Raw genomic sequence first — 22,589 nt, 5'->3', positions numbered from 1 at the left:
GGTTTTTAGAAAGAGGAGAGAAGGGAAACGGAGTACATATGATGTTGACAGTTTACATGCAACATACCTTCTTTGCACATAATTTAAGGAATATATTAAACAATGTAAACGTACATACTATTCTATACATGTTATATATAAATATATAGATGCATTTACAAAAGTGATTTTTTACACCTAATTACGAATACATACACTCGATAATAGATTAAAGAGATGAGTAAGTATAATTTGTTTTTAAAGTTGGTTGACGCGTGCTACGGCGATCCAACTTGTATTATAAAAGCCAAAACATAATTTTAATTTTTTTAATTAATACAAGTGAAGTTTGGATCTAAGTCGAATAATCTAGGTATCCCTAACCTTTTATACGGGTCAACTACATTAAAAAAAATAAATAAAGAAAGACAAAAAATAAAAAAAGACAAAAAACGACAAAAAAAAAAATGATATTGCAATCTTAAGAAACTCTTCTTTCTCCATTTTTTATACTTACAGGTTACAACACACATTTTTTACCTGTATACTCACACTGTTTTATAATGTTAGTCTCATTTACGTATATCGATGCAAATTTTTTATTGCAAATATTTTTAATTTAACAATAGCAAAATTTATAAAAACTACTTCCTCCGTTCTTTTTTACTTGACCCGCTTTGACTTTTACACTATTCACGACTCCTTCTTTGACGTTTTGTGAATATATAATATGTAATGAAAACATATTCATGTAGGTTCTTTTTGAATTCGTCTCAATAAATACTATCATAATATATTTTGCTTATTGAGAATTAAAGTTATTGATCGTTAAAGTTTTACATTGGCAAGCGTGATACAAAAAAAAACAGGTCAAGTAAAAAAGAACAGAGGAAGTAGATATTAATAATGCATTCATCGAGATGAATAAACTAAGGTCTTGTTTAGTTCACCTTATTTTTACTTATTTCAGAAAAAACAAGTTCAGATCAGATCAGAAAAAATAAGTTCAGATCAGATCAGAAAAAATAAGTTCAGATCAAATTATCGTTTCATGTGCAGTTTTTTTATCGCTAAATATCTTTAATTTCTTAATGAAAAAATTATGAAAATCACATATTAATAAAATACACATTATTACGAATCTAAAAAGACCTCACTCGATATATTTTTTTTCGTATAGATTATCGTATATTTAAGGTCAAGTTTGGTCAAATATAACATTCAGTTCAGATCAGATCATACCAGATCTGATCAGATCAGCTTATGATGCGAGTCGAGCTCAAGTTCAGCTAAGCTCGACTCGAACTCGAAAGCACAAAACTGAAACTTGACTCGAACTCGAAACTCGCGAGCTTAAAAGAATGGAGCTCGAATCGAACTCGAAAACCTATTACTTAAACTCGACTCGAGCTCGAACTCGAATTGAACTCGAATTTTTTATTTTTTCAAAGTGAAGTATTATACCATTAATTAAAAGCATTTAGTTTGTTTTTTTTTAATTTTCTTTATCCAACAATTATTTTAATCCTTTAATCCAAAATATGTATGTTTCACTTTGTCAAAAAAATGCTTCGTATATGTTTCACTAATCACTAGCAGTTAGGGGAAGACAACATTCTTGGTAGACTACAATGTCTACACTCTACAAATTCAAAAATACAAAACCATATGAGAGATTACAACCATTTACAAGCCATAATCAAAATCCTCCTTTGTATTTTCAGAATGCAGGTTCCTTCATTATGGTGTCGGCATAAAAATTTCTTTTGCTTGGTCTTCATTTTTTCTCTGCAATAATATCAATATCTAAGTTGTAATTTATATATATAAGAAGAGAGTTAAAGCCTGAAAAATGACTTAAAAGAAGTCCTTCACCTTACCTTGTTTTTTGATTTCAACCCATGTAATGATCTGCACCAATCGCCTGAACATAACAGCATCTGCACTGTATCAGGGGCAAGCTTTGATCTGTAGGGATCTATTACGCGACCATCAGCACTTAAAGTTGCCTCGGAAGCAACTGTTGTGATTGGAACTGCTAAAATTTGTGCTGCCATCTTAGATAAAATATGAAACTTCATAGATCTTTCCTTCCACCAAGCCAAGACATCGAATTTAGAATCATCAGTTATGAAAAGCCCCTCATCTAAATACACCTCAAGTTCAAATTTACCAGGCTCTGTCATTTGCCCGGCCCTAACCACATGCAAAAGTTCTGACAAACCACTTGTAGTAGTACTATCAACATTAAGATCATTTGAAACAGATTCACATTCACCACTTTGTTCAAAAGAAGAAGAATAAATTCTTACATACTCATCATAAAGTTCCTGTAAAACATCTCTAACTTTACTTATGTTCGCTCGAGCTACATGTGACGAAAACATTTTGGGGAATGTAATTTCTAAAACTTTAAATTTTAATATTGGGTCCAGTACTGCCCCTATTGACATTAGCATATTACATTCACCCCAATATTTGTCAAACCGTTGTTTCATGTTTTGGACCATATTCTTAACAAAATCATCAGAAGTCTCTGACTTTTTATCTAACAAAACTTTAACTCTGTGCAGCTCACTAAGAAACAAGTTACACTACTACATTTTCGATCTAATTCAACCCCTAAATTCGTTGCACTAGGTGTCAAAATCCGTGGCATTAGGCCTAATGCCACGGCCATGTACCGTGGCATCTGCTGGCGTTGCAATAGGTCTACTGCAACGGTAGATGGTACCTAATGCCAGGGCACCAATGATCCGTTGCGTTAGATCAATACCTATTGCAACGGCAACATTATTGTCGTGGCAATAGCTAATGCCATGGTGCATATACCCAAATGCCACAGTTCCCTATACCTAATGCTACGATTCTCTTATACTCTAATAATAATAATAATAATAATAATAATAATAATAATAATAATAATAATAATACAATTAAAAAGCAGAATTTTAACAAAATTAGAATTTTATTAATATAAATTAAAAGTTTGTACATTATTTATCTATTAGGAACATCAAATTAAATTATCACTAGTTAAACTAAAAAAAACAATTAAAAATTATAACTAAATCATTTTATCACCCAAACACTATTTGAAGCAATTGTTTGGACCGCAATATGCAAAAACCAAGTTTTGAAGCCGAAGAGAGTAGTCATCATCTTCCATAAGGCAAAAACACCAACATCAGGGACATCGGCACATTCAGCAGCAATATACCGCTTGTACATCACCCGTATTATGCAGCAAGGACATCATCAGCAATATACTATAGGTCAACAAGGACACCAACCAATAGAACCTAAACATGAGTTACAAATTACACATATTAGATTGTATTTGGTTTTGAAATAATCCTGAAAATAATAAATTCAAGGTTAATTAACACAAAAGACGAGGGGAATTGAAGGAATTATATTCAAAACAATAACTAACCATCTATTATTTCATGATTTCCATCTAATTTTTTTTAAAGCTAAGCAAGAATTTTTATTATTGGAAAAGAAAATTGTGAAAAGCACAAGAAACCTTATGGACCAATTGAAAATTAAAATTTTAGAGGGGTCATTTTCTAAGAAGGTATTGACCAACTATGCTCCATAAATAACAAGTCTTAATACACAGTCACTCAAACTAATTATCATCATCATGGCCTTCTGTTTCCTTAGGTAAGAAATACATGACTCTTTTTTTATTACAATCGTGATAAACTTGAGGAATGACATTAGGCATTTGGTTGTCTACTCGATTGCATATAAAACTCAAACAGCTATGAAGGGAGGTGAAAATAATTACAATTGAGATAGATAAAGAGAGGTAGTAAAAAGAAGCAATTATGTCAACAAAAAGAATCACTTATGTCAACAAAAACATCAGATATAGTCCCACATTTTGAGTGGTGCAATGATAACAGCTTTTGATTATAAATTGTTGTTGTTTATAACTCTCATTCATATTGAACCAGAAACAACAATTATATAGGATCAAAATTCAAATTGCATCAACAGGAAAGTGTATGCAATTAGATCAAGTGTGAATTGCAATTTTTTAAGAAGATTTAAGGTCAGGGTTACCTCTTGAACAAGGTCCCTAGTAGCAGGTATTCCCATAACAATAGTATACACTAGATATGACTTGCGCTTTCTTAACCTCTTACAGACCTCCATAACAAACATGTAGATAATAGTCATAATACATGAAAATCATCATTCAAAATTCTGCCAGATTAAAGTAACTTCAATTCTATCATGAAAGTGTTGCAAAAAATGGCAATTTTGTGATGCCTAGATTAGTTAATACTCATTACTTTCTACCAAATATTTTATGATCCTAATGTTGAATATGATGCTATTAATTTTTTTTTTGTAAGTATGTAGATTATTGATATCCTCATGAGGCCCTGACATCATATCAAAGATGTATTTTGTTATTTTTGTAGCTTATGTTCTTTAATGGATGTTAATGTTTGCATACACACATAGTAAATTGTAGTCTGAGAATGATTAGATTTGTTGTACTTCGTATAAGTTTTCATAAGGGCTGCTCATGTTTAATACATAGCTATAATGAGAAATACAACAGGCATTAAGTAAGGGATCATTTTCTAATAAGGAATTGACCACCTAGGCTCCATGAAGAACAAATCTTAACACACAAACACTCAAATATCGTCACGACCTTTGATTTTCTTAGGTAAGAAATACATAACTCTAGTTTTGGCTACAACCATGATAAGCTTGAGAATTACGTCAGACATTATCAATTTACCCGTCCAAAACCCTGAAATTTGTGTCTTATCTATTCCCTTTATTCCATAATATAGACATATACTACTAACTTTTAAACCTTTTCCAATTGTGATTAGAGACACAATTGGAACCTTAAAACATATTTAAATCATATGTTTACTAATCTACAAGACCAAACCTTTCATGATTTACTAATCAAATCAAAATTTTACACTAATTAAATCATATTTCAGTTATAAACCTTAAACCAAACAACAAAAGTAAAAAATAGCTTTAAAGGATAAGAATTACATACCAAAATCGTTGAACTGATGCTTCAGCAAGTTCAAAAACTCTGCATATTCTTGCAATCCATCCTCTGTCTTATGTAATTGCAGCACCAATGGCTGCCTCGTCACAATTCCTACCATAATATTTTAAATTCACAACCTTCAAACTCAAAAAATGAAAAATAAAAATAGAATTTCTCAATTAATGAATTATAAAAAAAACCTAACCTGATCCTCTAGCAACAAAATCACGGCCAACAATACTCTCAAGAACGGAAGATTTTCCAGAACTCAGAAAAATACATCTGGAAAAATACTTCAGACCTGCAAACGTACAATCTTCAATTAAATATTAACATTGGTAATAAAATAACATATCCAATACCTTTAATTTGCTTTATAATGCACAAAACAGTTCCTTTAACACCAAGTCATCGAGAAATTAATACTTGTAACAAATAGCACAACATTGGTAGATAGTGAATTGAAATCGGGCGAGAGTAAGTTAACAAAGGCTCTCTTGACGAAATGAAAGCAAACTTGACACTGAAAACTAAGATTGAATTACAACAAAGGATAAAACAACCTAAACTTCAATCGTTCTTTAATCAAATTGGGGCTTTCAGGGTTAGGGTTTTTGCCGCTTCAAAGGGAAAAAGGAGAGAGAGAATGGCGGAGTATGATGAAGTGAAAATGAATGGTGTGGTTTACCTAAAATTAAAATTAAAAAAATTCAAGCGGCATCAATCGGACGGCGCCACTAAGTGAAGGAAGATAGAGGAGAGAGAGAGGGTAGAATGGAGGAGAGAGAAAGGGTCTTATAGATCGAGAATGAATGAATCCCTTTTACAAGTACATTTAAATGGTATAGATAGATATGGATAGTGAGCGTTGTATTAGACACACCTATTACAACGGCTAATTCTTAGCCGTTGCGTTAGACCCTGATCTTAAGCAACTATTGCGTTAGACCATGCTGATGCCACGGTAACTTATATAGCCGTTGCAATAGCCTAATTTTTGGCGTTGCATTTGATCGAAAATGTAGTAGTGTTAGAAGTTGGGTATTCAGAACCTGATATGATATTTGTGGTGTCTTTAAACACTTTTAAGACTTCAAGCAATTTTTCAATCTTTTCCTACTCATCATCAGTTGGACAACAATCATAATTATGATCATGTAAAGCATATCTAGGAAATACCTTTCTAAATTTGATAGCACAATCCAACATATCATATGTTGAATTCCAGCGAGTCTTGCATTCAAGGACAAGTTTTCTCTCTTTCACGTTGTATTGGCATACTAGTTCACCAAAACGTTTGAGTCTAGCTTCACTTGAATTCAAGTACGTAGTCCACGGTGTCATGTACTTTTTCAATGACGCTCCTCACTTGATCAAGTCCATGTTGTACCATTATGTTGAGGATATGAGCACAACAAGATACATGACACAACCGTCCTTTGCAAAAAAGCCAACCATTGGATGCCAAGTTCTCCTTTAAAATTTGAATGCAGGAATCATTTGCAGTTGTATTGTCCACTAAGATTGAGAAAATCTAAAAAAAAAACAGAATTATTTGATTAGTTTAAGACATTAAACACATAAACTAATTTTTATATGTATTAAAATTAAATATAAAATTTCAGAATGCTTACTTTTTCTTCAATTTCCCACTCCCTGATACAAGTCAAAATACAATCAGCTATGTTAGGACCTTTACGTGGAGGAGGCAAGTGGACAAAGTTAAGCACCCTTTTTTGAAGTTTCCAGTCAGGATACACAAAATGAGCCGTCAAAACCATATATTCGATCTTTTGTGGTCTTGATCGCCATAAAACTGTAGTCAAGCTAATTCGATCCACCTTTTTCAACAATGATTTTACTTTCTTCTTCTCAGCATCATAGAATTTAAAGGAGTCACTTCTAATGGTATGACAAGACACACTAGTCCATTGTGGAATTCCCCTTTTCAACATCAAGTTAAATCCTTCCTCTTCTACGGTAGTGAATGGATGTTCATGCATTGTAATCCAATGTACTATCCCCTCTCTCATCTTTAACATGTCTAATTTACCATCATGTAAAGCACTAACAAATCCAGTTTGGTTTGCACCGGCACTTTTATCAGATGGTAAAAAATTAATCAATTTCTGTTGCTTGAGGTGTAATGCCTTTTTTGAACAACTATCCAAGTGTCGAATCAAATGAGTAGTACTTTTAGATTTCAAGATAGAAAGATGAGAATTACAATACTTACACCTTACTTTCCATTTCCCTTTTATAATTTCAGGTTCAAGATAATCCTCCCACACTTTTGATCTTCACTGTTTCTTATAAGCTTGAAAAGGATTTTCATCCTCGGCCTCTTTTGTTGCAGTGTTATATTCTTCACCTTCATTATATTCTCCAGTTTCTTCACCTTCATTAAGTTCCTCTGATTCCCTAATTTCATCCTCATTATTTACATAAAACTCTTCTACGGTTGAAGTTCCTATAGGTGTTGAAGTAGACATTCTACACAAAATAGAGTAGTAATATAAAATTTGCATGCACAAAGTCACAAATGTTGTGGTAATTAAATTTAAACAACAAAGTTACATGAGGAATAAAAAATATTAAACAATTAAACCACAAAAACATATTTCCCAAGGTTTTCTTTTCCATCATTTTTGAAATGTGAGTAGCATAGTACTCTGCTGTCTATCATGTTATTCAAGAATCGATTCTAGGTCTTGGGGTGACATAAAAGGCTACAGTGCTCCAAATTCACTAGGCGAAAGAACAAGTTGGCCACCGGTTCAAAACCGGTCCACCGGTTCAAAACCCGCCTATGCCACCGGTTTTGAACCGGTGGTCATTTGGGGGGTGGCAATTCCTAGAAGAATGGCATAACAAAACTAAATGTACTCAATCATTTTAAGCATATCACCTCCTTAATTAAACAAAGGAAAATTTGACTTGTGCTACCTCACAAACACATCAATTTCACTTTTGCTACATATCAAAACTTTTATTTTATTTTGCTACCTAACACTTGCCCCTTTTTTAAGTTTTTCTACCACTTAACGAAATCCGTTAAATGGGTCCATAATGACACGTGTCGTGTTATTATTGGCCCAAAAAAAATAAAAATAAAATTTAAAGAAAAATTAAAAAAAAAATTAAAAAAAATAAAAAAAAAATATAAAAAGGAAAAACCTAAACTACACAGCCACCACCCCCTTCCCCCCACCTCACCGCACCCCTCCCGGAAACCACCAGCCACGTCGCACCACCACCCCCTACCCACCGGAACCCTTCCCCTCCCTTTCCCGCAACCGCCTCGCCCTAAAAAACCGCCGCGGGGGTGATGGCTAGGTAGTTTAGGTTTTTCCTTTTTTTTTATTTTTTTTATTTTTTTTTATTTTTAATTTTTTTTTTAAATTTTTTTTAAAATTTTTTTTTAATTTTAATTTTTATTTTTTTGGGCCAATAATAACACGACACGTGTCGTTATGGACCCACTTAACGGATTCCTTAACGGATTCCGTTCAGTGGTAGAAAAACTTAAAAAAAGGGCAAGTGTTAGGTAGCAAAATAAAATAAAAGTTTTGATAGGTAGAAAAAGTGAAATTGATGTGTTTGTGAGGTAGCAAAAGTCAAAATTTCCTTAAACAAACTACATTAACCCACTGAAAACCCTAAGTTTCTAACTTACTAATTGACTCACAAAATAGCAAAAATCAACTATATATACATCGAATCTACCAAGAGAAGGATTATTATGAAACTTTTGTTACAAAAATAAAAATAAAAAATGAAATAAAGGGAAATTTACATGCGTTAAGGAGGAGACAGAGACGCAGTGATCGAGAGTTGCGGCAATTTGATTGAATTATGCTTCTTTGTACTTTGTTTGATTGAATTACCAAGCTTGTAGACCTTTTAATCTACTATTTGATTGAATTTTAGTATAGAAAATAGAAGAGGAATGAGAACATGGAAGGAACTTAAGGAAGATGAAAATGACAGACTTGAAGATCCTTAAATATTCAATAGGAAATGAAAAGGCATTTATATTTTTTGAGGAAAATGAAAGGAAAAGACCTTTTTTAGGTATTCCTTATAATACAATGTTTTTTTTCAAGAAAAAAAAGAGTAGGTTTGGCCCATTATTCCTAATTATGAATATGAATATGAATATGAGTTTGGCCCAATATTAACAATTATTGGAATAATTGAATAAGAAAATTAAGTTAATTTTATATATATATATATATTTTAAGGAAAATTTGACTTTTGCTACCTCACAAATACATAGATTTCACTTTTGCTACCTGGAAAAAATTTTATTTTATTTTGCTACCTGACAGTTACACTTTTTTTAAGTTTTGCTACCTGGTGTAACTCTGTTACTGTTGACGTTAAGGGGCCCCACTCCAACGGCTATTTCCCACTTTCTTTCTATTTAAATGAATTGTGGCAAATTAATTAACTCAATCTTCAATTTTTCACTCAGATTAATTCAATCGATTCACCAAATCAATCTAATTCCTTTTTTTTGTTTTGAGAAATTTGTCGTTTGCTAGGGTTGTTGCTGCCATTCTTGTTGATTTCTTCTGCAAAGCAAGGTGAGTAGTTCAATTCCCAATTTAATTGATGATTGGAAATTTAGGGGTAGGTCGATTCGCATTTGATACTCTCAATTGGGCATGATAATTGTATTTGGTAGTGGTTAGGATAGTATCTGCAGCTGAATTTGGTTTGTAATAGGTTTATTTTGTTGTTAATTGCATAGTTGATTGTTGGAGTTAATTAGGGTTCTTGTTTGACAGCCAATTTAGGGGTTTTGAATTGGGATGTGATTGGGTTAAATTGAGGCTTATTTGTGATTGTTAACGTCATTGTGTAAGTAATTGTTGATTAATTTGTTGTAAATGCATGCTGCAATGTCTATGGTTAGGTTTTCTCCCTCTAAACAGAGGAAGTGTGATTGTGGGATTCCTATGGGGAAGTTGACATCATGGACTAGAGAGAATCCTGGTCGGAAGTTCAAAGCATGCAAATTTTATGATCCCAAGACGGAAACAAGGGGTTGCAAGTGTTTTGAGTGGGTTGATGAGGAAGATGGCACTGATTGGCAACGCGACGTAATCAATCAACTGTTGTTGGACAAGAAACTGATGAAAGGAGAGATCTTGCAGCTGAAATTTGAGCTTGAAGACTTAAGAGGCCAAAGAAGGTGTTTGCTAAATGAGAATGACAACCTCCTATTGAAGTGCAATGCTCTAAGTTCTGACAGAAGGATGTACAGCAGTGAAGGGCAAAAAATCAATCTTGGTGGATGCAAAGCTGCAGTAGGTTGTGTTCTTTGTGTTGTGTTAGCTATAGTTGTTGTATTTGTATGCAAATGAGATGATGCCATTGTGTTATGTACGAACCTTTTGGATGTATGTGGTTTCCAAAAAAAAAAAAAAAAAATTCCACAATGATGTACTAAGTCTAGGTTGTAAACTCTCTATATGTAATGAATGAAAGCTGAGAAGCTGTTATTAACAAAACAAAACAAAAAAAAAAGATATCCTGCTTTTGATCATATCCAAAGAAGCATAGTTAACATGCAAAATATTGGTTCTAGTCATATCCAAATAACATCAAATGTGCATACAAAAGACCAAGTCTGCACTTGGCACAAAAAGTAATATACACACTGACTTATCCTGCTCATCACAGAGCTACTGATGATGATTAAAAGTGGAGTTTACTGTCATTACAACTTGAACTTAAAAAAAAAAAACACCAAGTAGCCTAATTCTTCTTCTGCTTCCCCTTTCCTTTATGGCTAGTCTGTTGCTTAGGTAATGCTGCTGTTGTTAATGCTTGTGATGCTTGGGTGCAGGCTGCATTGTCTTGAGAGGTTGTATGTTGTGTAACAGTGGCAGGCTGTTTGGGATTCTTGGTTGCAATGCTGTTAGGCCCAGGAGTTCCACCAGTCTGTCATACATAAACACAACAAACACACATTAGTGACAACATACAAACAAGTAAAGTACACAGAAACTGTAATGTGTGAGTGTGTGAATTTCTGACCTTACTAGCAGCCCTTAGCTCCTTTTTCCTCCTTTACTCAATGTTCCAAGGATCATTTAGAATAGGCTTGGTAGCTGGACCCTTAGGACTGCACTTTGGCTTGTTTGAACAGGTCTTGGCATAATGACCAACCTGTCCACAATTGCTGCACTTTTTTTTGGTTTTTCTGAGTTTTTGCAGGTCTGTCAGCTTCTCCCTCACCTTTCTCCTTCTTTCTCTTCTTGGACTTTGTCCTTCCAGGCATTACTCTAATTGCTAGAGGCAGTGGCTCTCTGAATCCTTGCTTTTCCCAATGTTTAGGTCCTGACATTGGCTTCACAGGCTCCTCATAGGCATACATGTAAGTCTGCCTATGGTAATATATATCCACAAAGTCCTCAGGGTCCACTCTCTTGTCCATTAAGCAAATCTAGGGCTCCTTCTCTTTGTGTTTGGATTTTCTTGAGTTTGAGGGGAGATGGGCTTTGAAAGTGAACTAATCTGTCTTTGCCTAGGCTTTTTTTTGGGATGGCTTAGATCCAGTTGGAATGTGGGCTGAACTTGACTTGGAGTTGGGGTTTGAAGTTGTGTTTGAGTTGGGGTTAGAACTAGAGTTGATGATGTTGGGGTTTGGGTTATTATCTTCAACTAGAGTGCTTTGTGGGTCCTGACTAGGGGAAGGGTCATTTAAAACAATGCAAAATACCTCCAAATACCCATCCCTATGCTTAGCTTCTATTAAACCTTGAAGGTCCTCAACAGTTTCTAACTTCCTTTTCCCAGTCATCCATGTCTTACCCTTCTCTTTGAACCAAAGCACATAAATGTTAGGCACTTCCCATCCCATGTCAACAATACCTTGAGCACACAAGTACCTTAAATAGCCAACTGTTACCACCTCATAGGAACTTCCCTTTTCCAATAAGTGAAGCCAGCCTCATAGACTAGGTACTCCACACCATTTCTTGTTTTATACACAAAACCCCCAAATATTCTAAGCTTAATATCAACTAAATCACCAACAAAATCATCCTCAGTTGCCATGTGTTAAATCTACAGCACATTACCAATAAACAAATACACTAATCAACCACTAATTACAGCAATGTTTAAACTAACCAAGCAGGGCATAAAGTAAGACAACCACTTTACAAATCAGACATGCAGCAATTAAATTAATCAATTAATTAGGTCAAGCAGCATAATTTATCCTAATTTAATCAAAATCGCATAATTCTAGGGTTTACTGCAGATTCCCCCAATTAAACCTCAATTTACAAAAGTAAAAGCACAATTATCACCATTTTTGGACCACATTTTGAGGATAGGAGTTGCGTACCTTATAGTCGAGCCTAGTCAGAAGAATCTTCCAACAATGGTGATGACGAATCGCTCCACCTAGACTCCTCCCCTGCTTTGCTGTTCCAGTTAAATCCTTCCACGCAAGCTTGCTCAACCTCCAAAATGAAGATAAGATTTCAATAAAAAAAGTCACCTTGCTGACAGATGAGAGAGAAAGAATCGAGTGAAAAAAAAAGAAAAGCTTCAATGGAGTCAATTTGAGGAGTTGAAAGAATTCAATGGAGTGAGAAAGAGAGTAAATGGGAGGCAGGGGGTAGATTCGTGGAGAGAGAAGAGAGAAAAGGGAGGTTAGTTAGGTGAGTGGGGTCCACTTAACGTCTACAGTAACAGAACCGTTAAATGGTAGCAAAACTTAAAAAAATTGTAACTGTCAGGTAGCAAAATAAAAAAAAAATTTTCCCAGGTAGCAAAAGTGAAATCTATGTGTTTGTGAGGTAGCAAAAGTCAAATTTTCCATGTTTTAAATATATAAATATAATAATGCATAGTGTATTATAAAAATCGAGTATCTCACGAGCTTTTCGAGTCGAGTAAGGAGTTGCTCGGCTCAACTCGTTAACATTTCGAGTCGAGCCCGAGCTCGAGTCGAGGTTTGACCGAGTCGAGTCCGAATAACTTGCAAGTTGTCTTGCATCATAAGCACCCTACACTACTTACACCAGTGGAGTATTAAAAAGTGGAGGAAATATTTCGGTATCCAAGTGTCAGATCCTCAATTGTAAACCCGTCATATCAAATGACATTTTCATATCAAGAAAATTCAACGAAATAATTAAATACGAAGTAGTACAGTATATTCATATTGATTGATGCTTTTCTTAATAAAAAAAAAAAAAAAAAAACAAATACTCTAGTGTTGAATCTCCCATATATTTTTTTTCAAATCTCCTTCATCAACTGTAAATCTACAATATCAATCAGCTTCTTCCTGCTGAACCGAATTGGAAAAACAATGGATACGCCATTTCTGAAAGGAGAAAGTAGCAGTCGCACGCCAGTGTTGAATCGGAGGTCTGCAATTACTCGTGGCTCTGTATATGAAAGGGCTGCTGCTCTTGTTGATCTGGTACTTCTTTTTCCTTATTTATTCATTTTTTATTGTTCTTGATTTAATTTAAATACTTGGATTTTAGATTTGAGTAGTTCAACGAGCAGTATTGTTTCCAATTGTAGAGATGATTTGCACAGCAACAATGTAGGTCTGTTGTTTCATTGTTTGATGGGTGATTAACTTCTATCGGGGGTTTACGAATTCAATTGAATTGAATTAAATTATATTTTTGATTTATAAAGTTCTACAAAGCCTCAAAGGTAGTTATGTAGCTGAGTAGTCGCGGTAAACTTTCCCAACTAAGGTAGTTAGCAATTAGCATCACTTTTTCCAAGATTGAATCGAAGTATATTTTTGATCTATAAAGTGACACAAAGGTAGTTTGTAGCTGAGTAGTCGGGGGAAAACTTTACGGAGTACCAACTAAACTGCTACTTTGTAATTAGCATCACTTTTTCCGAGATTGAATCGAAGTATATTTTTGATCTACAAAGTGACTCGGGTAGTTCTGTAGCTGAATAGTCACGGTAAAACTTTACTCCCTCCGTCCCTAAATTACATTCCTCTTTCTAGCATTAATTCCTCACATAATAAAGAGAAAGAGGAATGTAATTTAGGGACGGAGGGAGTACCAACTATAGAGTTAGCACCACTTTCTCCGTGATTATAAGAAGGCCAAGTGTTAGATTGTGATTGTTGACTATTTAAGGCCCAATTATATTTATGTGGTATGGTCTTTTAAGTTGAAACAAGATCTGGCTAATGAATCGAGATGGATTAAAATGATGTCTAGTTTTAGGTATGATAAGATAACTTGAATTCAGTTGGAAAAAAGCCTCGTATGGGACGAAATTACATCACAATTAAAGTTGCTTCACTGAAGTTAATCAGATTTAATAAGTTCATACGTCCTCCGTTTTTTTTATACTTGCAACAATTTTTACTTTTACTATTCATTTGCTTCTCTTTCACTAGCATTGATGATCTATAGCTAAGATAAAATATAGTCATATGAGATCTTATCAGATTCGTCTCGATTAATACTACTATTTTAATATCAAATGTTATAATATTTTACATTCCGGTAAACTGATTAAAACAATACATCGGCTAGCTTGAAAATAGAATTGTTGCAAGTAAAAAAAAAGAAGCATAAGTTATGATTTTTAAGCAAAGAGAATGGGCCTAAAGGGTAGATTATGCTAAGATGTTGTGTATGTGTGGGTTAGTATTTAATATAGTGAAGTTTTTAACTACTTTCAAATTTAAAATAATAAGCCCTTGTTCCAATGCCTAATTACCCCTCGATCCTAAATTCTTCCCATTTTGACCGTACACTTTTGTTAATACATTAGTTTGACTACATCATTGTAAAAAAGTAATAATTGGATATTAATAACTACTCATTAAGATGAATCAATGAAATCCTACATGTTTATGTTATGTTTTATATATTAACAGTACTAGTTGGATTTTATGAACATTATTGCTAAGATTTCAAATATGAAGAACAAAATTGACAGGATTAGTTGACTTTCATATTTTTTGTTTAATAACAAAAAATTGTTGTGTAATGTAGTTGCATATTGTTTTTAAAAGTAAAATGTTTGGGAATCAAATCAATAGCTTAAAATAATGTAATTTCTACAAAGAATTTGGGATATTAATACAAGATGTCTATAATGCTAATTTGTTTACTGTAAATGTTGTAAGGTTAGCTATTTGTGTATATTATTCACATAAATACATGTATAAAATTTATTATGGAGTTTATTTTATTTTGAAACACTAAGCATACATATTGTATTGGATTGTGGCTAGGTTTTCACTTTTCATTTCAAAGATCACTGGGTCAATTCCAACAATGTTCATATACTTGTAGAATTATAGTGTATTAAGACCAAAGATTTTAAGATTCAACTTTAAAATATTTTTAGATGGTGTCTTTTCATTAAGTTCTATGTGTTATTGTAAAACTTATTGTCCAATTTTGTTAGAAAAGTTAATTGCATCTTATTATTTTCAAATAAAGTTGTATTTTCTATTACAACAATGTCAAAATTATTTTATTGAATTATTTACTTCCTTTTATTTTTATTTTATTTATTTATTTATTTATTTTTATACTTAACACAAATATTTCATGCCTACTGAGACATACTTGTATTTCCATAGCAATGCAAAGTTTGAAATATGAAACTATATATTAAGAAAAATCTCCGTTTTAAAAGTATTGTATCACTTTCATCGACACATTTGTCGAGGCATAACTTTGACCATTAATATCTTTAATTTGTTTATTAGTAACAATTTTAAGAAAAAAATTTAAATTATAAAGATAGACATTTTAACTTTTTTTTTGAAGCATTTTACGTAATAACATTTTAACTAATCTAATGATATAATTGGTATTACGTAATAACATTTTTCCATTCTATGGTAGTAAAAAAAATTAAGTCAAAGAGGGTGTGTATATTGTAATAGTCAAAGGCATGCAAATATTAAAAAGTGGAGTGAGTAAATCATCAAAGATATTCAAAGTAGCATATGTGAATAGTACTAAAGTCAAAGTATTGTAAGTATAACAAAAAAAAGGAAGAAGTATATAGTTACAAATTCGAAAAGTCTGGCTTGATCAAATGAAGAGCAGTGACTTGATCAAATGAAGAGCAGTGACTGGGTTATTTTGTGATCATAGTGGGCTTGTAAGTTTGAGAGAAATTTTAATAGGATGGTTATTAGACCACTGTTGTAATACAGGCTTAAAATATTAGGCATTTGAGAAGGGGCATATTAAGAAGATGAGCTCAATAGGGATGCCTCATGCATCGAGATGGATGTGTGGCAACATTATAATGGATAAAATTAGGAATTTAATATTTGGAGGAATTTGTAGAATAAGTGTTATGAAGGATGAGATAGGGGAAAAGCCATTATGTTAATTTGGGCGATTAGAGGACGCACTGCGAAGGAAGGTAAAGGGAATGGATGGTGATAATTTTATAAGTCAAGGGACGCCTAAGAGGCTAAAATAACTTAGATAGAGGGAATTTTAAACAACTTAACCTTGCTAGAGACTCCAGTGTAAGTTACAGAAGAAAGGAGGAAATACATCTTTCTAGATAACCAGAATATATACATTCTTAGTTCATGCAACTTATCCCATACTTATTGGAGTAAGACATTGGTGTAGTTGTACTCTGGCACCAAAATACTTCTTCATTAGTACATACAAATTCAGTTCACTCTAGCATCCCAAAATGATGGATTAATTGTAACGATTTGTTTCTTTTTTTTTAATTATTTTTTTTAATTTTTTAAAAAAAGTCAATTTGCTTGTTGGAGAACCAAAAAAATTCGGATAACAAGAGTAATTGATACTTAATACTTGTAGTGCAGAGTGATGGGTTTGTTTTTTTTTTATTTTTATTTTTTTTTATTTTTTTATTTTTATCTTTAATACTTCTCATTGATCTATTTGTGAGATAATTTATATTTTTTGTTCATTCTTGTCCTCCCATCTTAGGTAGTTATATGTGTACCATTTATGTTTTCCATGGAATTTTTCCTATCTTAAAATTGGGCTCTAGATATGGTTTCGATTTCACATATCAGTAAAATATTTTGTCTATTAACGAATTGTGACAAATTCTGCGGTCTAAGTTCTCATCTGATAATGCTGAATTTGCAGGCAGAAGATGGTGTTGGTTTACCAGAGGAGATTCTAGATGATTCAAACTTTGAAAATCTAGCAAAGTTGTACTTTGTTTATACTCGCTTTGATTTTCTTTGGACGCTCAATTATTTCGCATTGATAGTCTTAAATTTTATTGAGGTGACTAGTTATTTACTTTAATCTCTTCTATATTGTTTTTAGTGTTTTTGATATAGGATCACTAGGGAATAACTTAATAAATAAAAAAGCTGTGACTGGTGAGGATTTTCAGTTCTGAAATCTGGCTTTTCCTGTGCTCAAAACCTTTGCAGAGACCTTTATGGTGCGGGAGATACAGTGAAGATTCTTGTAACGATAGGGATTATTTTTTCCTTGGTCAACTGCCTTACTTAACCGGCATTGAGTCTCTTATAATTGAGGTATGAATCTCATTTTGACCCATGTTGCTTATATTGAGGACTTTAACGTCTCAAAGTTTTTGCAAATTTTTTGGAACTTCTATCATTTTGCAGGTTATAACTTTAGTATTACTACTAGTCCACATATTATTTCCAATTGCATATGAAGGTCCACTTATCTATTGGAAGAAGTCTCTAAATAAATTACAGGTACTTGTGCTTCACTTTCACATGCAATCTCTTCTTGTCAATTTTGTTTCTCTACTCTTTCAGTTTTTCTCAAGTAAGATTGAGTTCTACTTATGACTAGTCAATATTGTCATTTAGAGATTTTAGGTTCTCTTTTTTTTTTTTTTTCCCCCAATTAATACTACGTTTATTTATCGTTTAAACAAATAATGAAGCTCCTATTACAGCATCAATTACATCAACACACAATGGTTAACAACGTACGATAAGCGAACTTACCAAAATACTTATTTATCAAAACGTCATCAAGAAATACCCACCTCATCCTGTCTTTTATATATTACCAACGCAGTTGTAAGGAGATAGATTCGGCAGTTATCCCTTACTTTGACAGATCTTTTTTAGGTACAAGGACAATAAAATTTGAACTCATATTTGACTAATAACTGAAAATCATGAAACTCCACCAGAAAAGCCAGCAATTTAATGGCTGAAATCCATCTGTAGCTGAACACGATTATTCAGCCGCTTAAGTAGTATCTATGTCACAAGTCTCCTATCAGCGGAATCACCTTTCTTATTTATTAACTTAATACTTTGGGAATGATACACTATGGGTTTTAGTATCTATGTTATGTGCTCCTCAAAATCCATATTTTTTCTATGGAGTTCAAAAAAACATGTTTGTGGCCTTCTCCAAGCTTATATGGTATCCTCCACTGATAAAGGGTTTCATCAACATCTACCCTAATTTGGCTTTGGCTTAGTTTAAAAGAATGTTTTATGACTTCATGTACTGAGACTGCATTCTTTTATTTGATTTTTTTAAAATCTTTTAAAAATCTTTTCAGGTCATATTCCTTATTGTATTGGCAGTTGATGTGCTGATATTTGGGCTCTATCTATCACCTTTGGCTTTCAACTCCCTTCCTTTTAGGATTGCTCCTTACATACGAGTCTTTTTTTTCATTCTTTATATCAGGTATTACTTGTTTTGCTTATACTAATTTCCTTAAATTATCATTACAACATAATTTTGTAAGACTGTTGTGCTAAAAAATGTAATGCACTTAAAATTGGTTCTTGTAGCTTCTTCTTATGGTGTGTACAAATTTCATTGGTTACTTTTGTTTGAAATTGCTATACTGTGAGATAATTGTAAGATCCCGCTGGCCAAAATCTGATATATAATATGATTTGAGCAAAGGGGGTCCTTTTGTATACTCATAAACAACTTTTTGCAAATTTATTTACTTTTAAACAAGCATAGTAAGGGAAAAACGAGTGCTTTCCTTTTACACTTTCCGTAGGATGTTTGGTTGTTTTCTCAATCCCAAGTCCTACTAATAGTTTGTGTCCACACCGTGTTTGGGTCGCATTGACACAAGTAAGGCTAGATTAAGTGACATGTACAAGGCGATCTTTATCTTTGCGATAACTTTTCTTGCTGATTCACGGCTGCTCTACCGGATTTTTCTTCTGCTCATGGTGGAAGAGATGGCTACCAAATATGTTCAATTACGCATTTAAGAGGAGGAAGGGAAATCTATTGACCTTGGAGCTATAAACCCTAGCGATGAGGACAACAAATTCTCTTTGATGCTCGTCAGAAGATTACTTTCGGATTTTCTTATTATGTTGAGGCTTTTAAGAAGGCTGTGACATTGTCTGGCAGCCCCAATTTGTATGCGTTCCAATTCTTCCACTGGCGTGTTATGGACAAGGTGCTGAAAGGCTGACAGTGGTGCTTCGACAATCAATTGGTAATTTTGAAAGAGGTGGATTAAGATGAACAACTAGATCAAGTGACCCTTACTCACTCACCTTTTTGGATTCAATTTAAGAACCTCCCTTTTAATTGCCGTTTGGATGCCCACGTTTGGGCTATGATGGAAGGTTTTGGAGATGTTTTGGAAATTTTGGAGGATTCCTTAGGTATTGAAAGGTATCGAAGGGTCAAAATCATGCTTGATGTTTTCAGATGATACGAGATAAAAAGGGGAGGGATTTGCGAGTGGATTTTGCTTTTGAACGCCTTCCTTTCTTATGTTTTGCCTCGAGAATTATGGGTCAGTCCGAAAAAGACGGTTGCGCTCAAAGTATAAAAAAGCTCTAAGGCGCATTAAATCGAGAGCGGCTCTGCAGCGTCTAGGCGCGCCTCTTTGAAGTGAGGTGCACTGTATGGCAAGTTAAAAAATTGGCTGAAGTTTATTTAAGGCGCTCAGGTCTGACTCGTGCACTTTTGGTGCGCCTAACCAAAATTGCCTTGCGTGGACCATATGAAGCGCATACCCCTCATTGCCTTGTGCCTAAGCACGCCTTAGGCGCGCTTTTTAACACACTGGTCGTGCTTTAACACAAGAAGTGGAGGTGGAGAACTTGGGTTTGGGTTGGTGATTGGCTCTCAAAGCTACTCCGAAAAAGGGAAGGGCAAAGGAATTTGAGGAGGTGGAGAACTTGAAGGCCAAGAAGAGTTGTAATTGTTACTAAGCCTGCGAGGAGGAGGATTTTGTGAGTAGAAAGCAGAGTGCCAGTGCTGTTCCAAACCTAATCAGAATCTTAAAGTGGCTTGTGTGGAACAATCTGACTTAGTTCTATCTTCGCCAGCGAATAAGGACAAAGCTAGCACTATCCTAGAGTTGACCCTCCTCTTTTTGCTGAAAATAAATAACACTATGTTCCCAAAGTACTCCCCCTCACCACTTTTATCTTTGGGCCCAGAATCCTCATGAGGATTTTGGTCCTAAGGTTTTGAAAAGTCGAAAATATCATAAAATTGAAAGAAGCGGTTCCCAAAAGAAAGAGGTGAGTTTGACCAATGTTCATTAGAAACGTGGCATAAATATGGTTGTTTGTGTGGGTTTAGAAGACACAGGAAAACACACCAAAGTCATTGTTTCTGACATAATGGACACACACATTGTGCCAGACGAGGGCCAACCCCTCAAATGATCACTTATGTTGGAATTGCTAAGGGATGGCAACCCTTGGGCAGTTGGTCACCTCCTTAGATGGAGAAATTCTTTTGCCCACCGACATTATCTTCTTGCCGAAAACTATGATAAAAAAGAAGAGAGGGGAGGATTTGAAGAAGAGGCTAGGCTTTGCTCATGCTTTTGGTGTGGCAAGTAGAGGGAAGGCGGAAGGTTTATGTTTACATTGGAGAGAACTTTACTTTGATTTTTTTTTTCCCAAAATCATATTTGTGGTGATGTTGTGAAAGGTGAGCCTTGATATTTCTCATGATATCAATGTCGAGGTGCTTAGGCCTTTTATAAACGATGAGCTTCTCTCTACGCTCAAGATGCAATTTTGTACCAACGCTTTTGGCATATCATCAATGACGAGGTTACATAATTTGTGAGCAAAATTTTAAATGGCACTACTTCCTCTCGATGTGTTAACAATACAAATATTGTTTTGATCCCGAAAGTTCAAACCCCCACTATTACGTCTGAATTTAGACCCATTGCCCTTTGTAATGTGCTTAATAAGCTAGTTTCAAAAACGGTTGTCATGAGATTGAAAAATTATGCTTCCTCATATTATCACTGAAAATCATAGTGCGATTGTTACTCATCACTGCTAATGCTCTTGTTGCCCTTGAGTTATTTAATACGATGAAAGAACGAAGTAAAGGGAGGCAGGGTATTATTGCTATGAAGCTTGACATGAGTAAGGCATATGAATGGGGTTTCTTGCGTAAAATGCTCCTTAATATGGGCTTTGATGGACGCTAGGTGAACTTGATCATAGACTGTGTTTTCATTGTCTTATAATCTTTCGTTACTAATGGAGGAGTTTGTAGGTCGGTGACTCCTACCCAAGGTCTCCGATAGGGCATCCTATTTCCCTGTATCTTTTTATTCTGGTTTTTCTCTAGAATGTTGTACAATAAAGTCCGGTATCGACAGATTCATGGGGCTAAAGCTTGGTACGATGGGTCGAAAATTTCTCATCTCTTATTTGTAGACAACAATCTCCTCTTTACAAGGACAACTCGATAAGAATGCTCAATTATCGTGATATTCTCAACTAGTATGAAGCAACATCGGGCTGAAAATTAACTATGAAAAATCGGAGGTGCCTTTTAGTAAAGGGGTTAATTAGCACTTATCAAAAAGAGGAGTTTTTGAATCTTCTGGGTATGCAGCCGGTCAATAATCATGAGAAATATCTTGGTATTCCGACGATTGTGGGTAGGTCGAAAAAATTGGTAATAGAAGCCTTAGTTGACAAAATTCGGAAAAAGCTTCGTGGGTGGAAGGAAAATCTTTTAGCCGAGGCAGGAAAGGAAGTACCTCTTTAATCGGCTACTCAAGCAATTCCGACGTATTTGATAAGTGTTCATAAATTGCAAGGGTCAGTTATTCAAAGAATACATGCAATTATGGAAAGATTTTGGTGGGGTTAACGAGATGTAGAACACAACATTCTCTGGAAAAGGTGGGAGATAATATGTTACCCAAAGTGTTCAAGGGGATGGGGTTTCGTGACCTCGCTGTTTTCAATGATGCGTTGCTTGGATGACAATGCTGGCGCTTGATTAAGGCCCCCGAGTCTTCGTTTGGAAGAGTAATAAAGGCGACGTATTTTCCAAATTGTAGTGTACTCGATGCTTCTCTAGGCTACTCTTGTAGTGTCTCTTGAGAAAGCATATGGAGCTCAAAATCTTTAATTAAAGAAGGAATGCTTTGAGGGTTGGATTTGGTGACAAAATCAACATTTGGCATGATCCTAGGTGGTTGTAGGTGGAAGCTGGTTTGTTAGCAGCGACGGAGTGGAAGGCTTGATTCGGTTCTAGACTTAATTGATGTGAAGAGAATGGAGTGAAATTGTGATTTAATTGAAGAGAATTTTAATGAT

The 22,589-nt window shown here is 34.3% G+C and overlaps 1 protein-coding gene and 1 long non-coding RNA gene across 3 annotated transcripts in view; one reads left to right on the top strand and one right to left on the bottom strand.

The window, feature by feature from the left end:
* Positions 1–2,928: 2,928 nt before the first annotated feature.
* Positions 2,929–5,817, bottom strand: LOC145621553 (uncharacterized). 2 transcript variants are annotated; one of them, XR_014108439.1, is made up of 4 exons: positions 5,709–5,817; positions 5,226–5,321; positions 5,024–5,131; positions 2,929–3,281 (listed from the first exon to the last, which is right to left on the bottom strand). It is a non-coding gene; the product is annotated as an uncharacterized LOC145621553 (long non-coding RNA). The 2 variants fall into 2 exon arrangements; XR_014108438.1 differs by having other exon boundaries at positions 5,226–5,814.
* A 7,342-nt stretch (positions 5,818–13,159) lies between these two features.
* LOC145619054 (two pore calcium channel protein 1B-like) overlaps positions 13,160–22,589 on the top strand; it is a 31,607-nt gene continuing 22,177 nt past the window's right edge. The window contains exons 1-5 of the mRNA XM_081673653.1: positions 13,160–13,475; positions 17,152–17,295; positions 17,448–17,555; positions 17,649–17,744; positions 18,575–18,705. Of these exons, the coding sequence (XP_081529779.1) occupies positions 13,362–13,475; positions 17,152–17,295; positions 17,448–17,555; positions 17,649–17,744; positions 18,575–18,705 (593 nt within the window). The 5' untranslated portion in view covers positions 13,160–13,361. The remainder of the gene's footprint in view (positions 13,476–17,151; positions 17,296–17,447; positions 17,556–17,648; positions 17,745–18,574; positions 18,706–22,589) is intronic.

This window comes from Chenopodium album, chromosome 27, assembly GCF_948465745.1.
Source record: "Chenopodium album chromosome 27, dcCheAlbu1.1, whole genome shotgun sequence".
Lineage (NCBI taxonomy): Eukaryota > Viridiplantae > Streptophyta > Magnoliopsida > Caryophyllales > Amaranthaceae > Chenopodium > Chenopodium album.
This window is presented reverse-complemented; position numbering and strand designations above follow the sequence as displayed.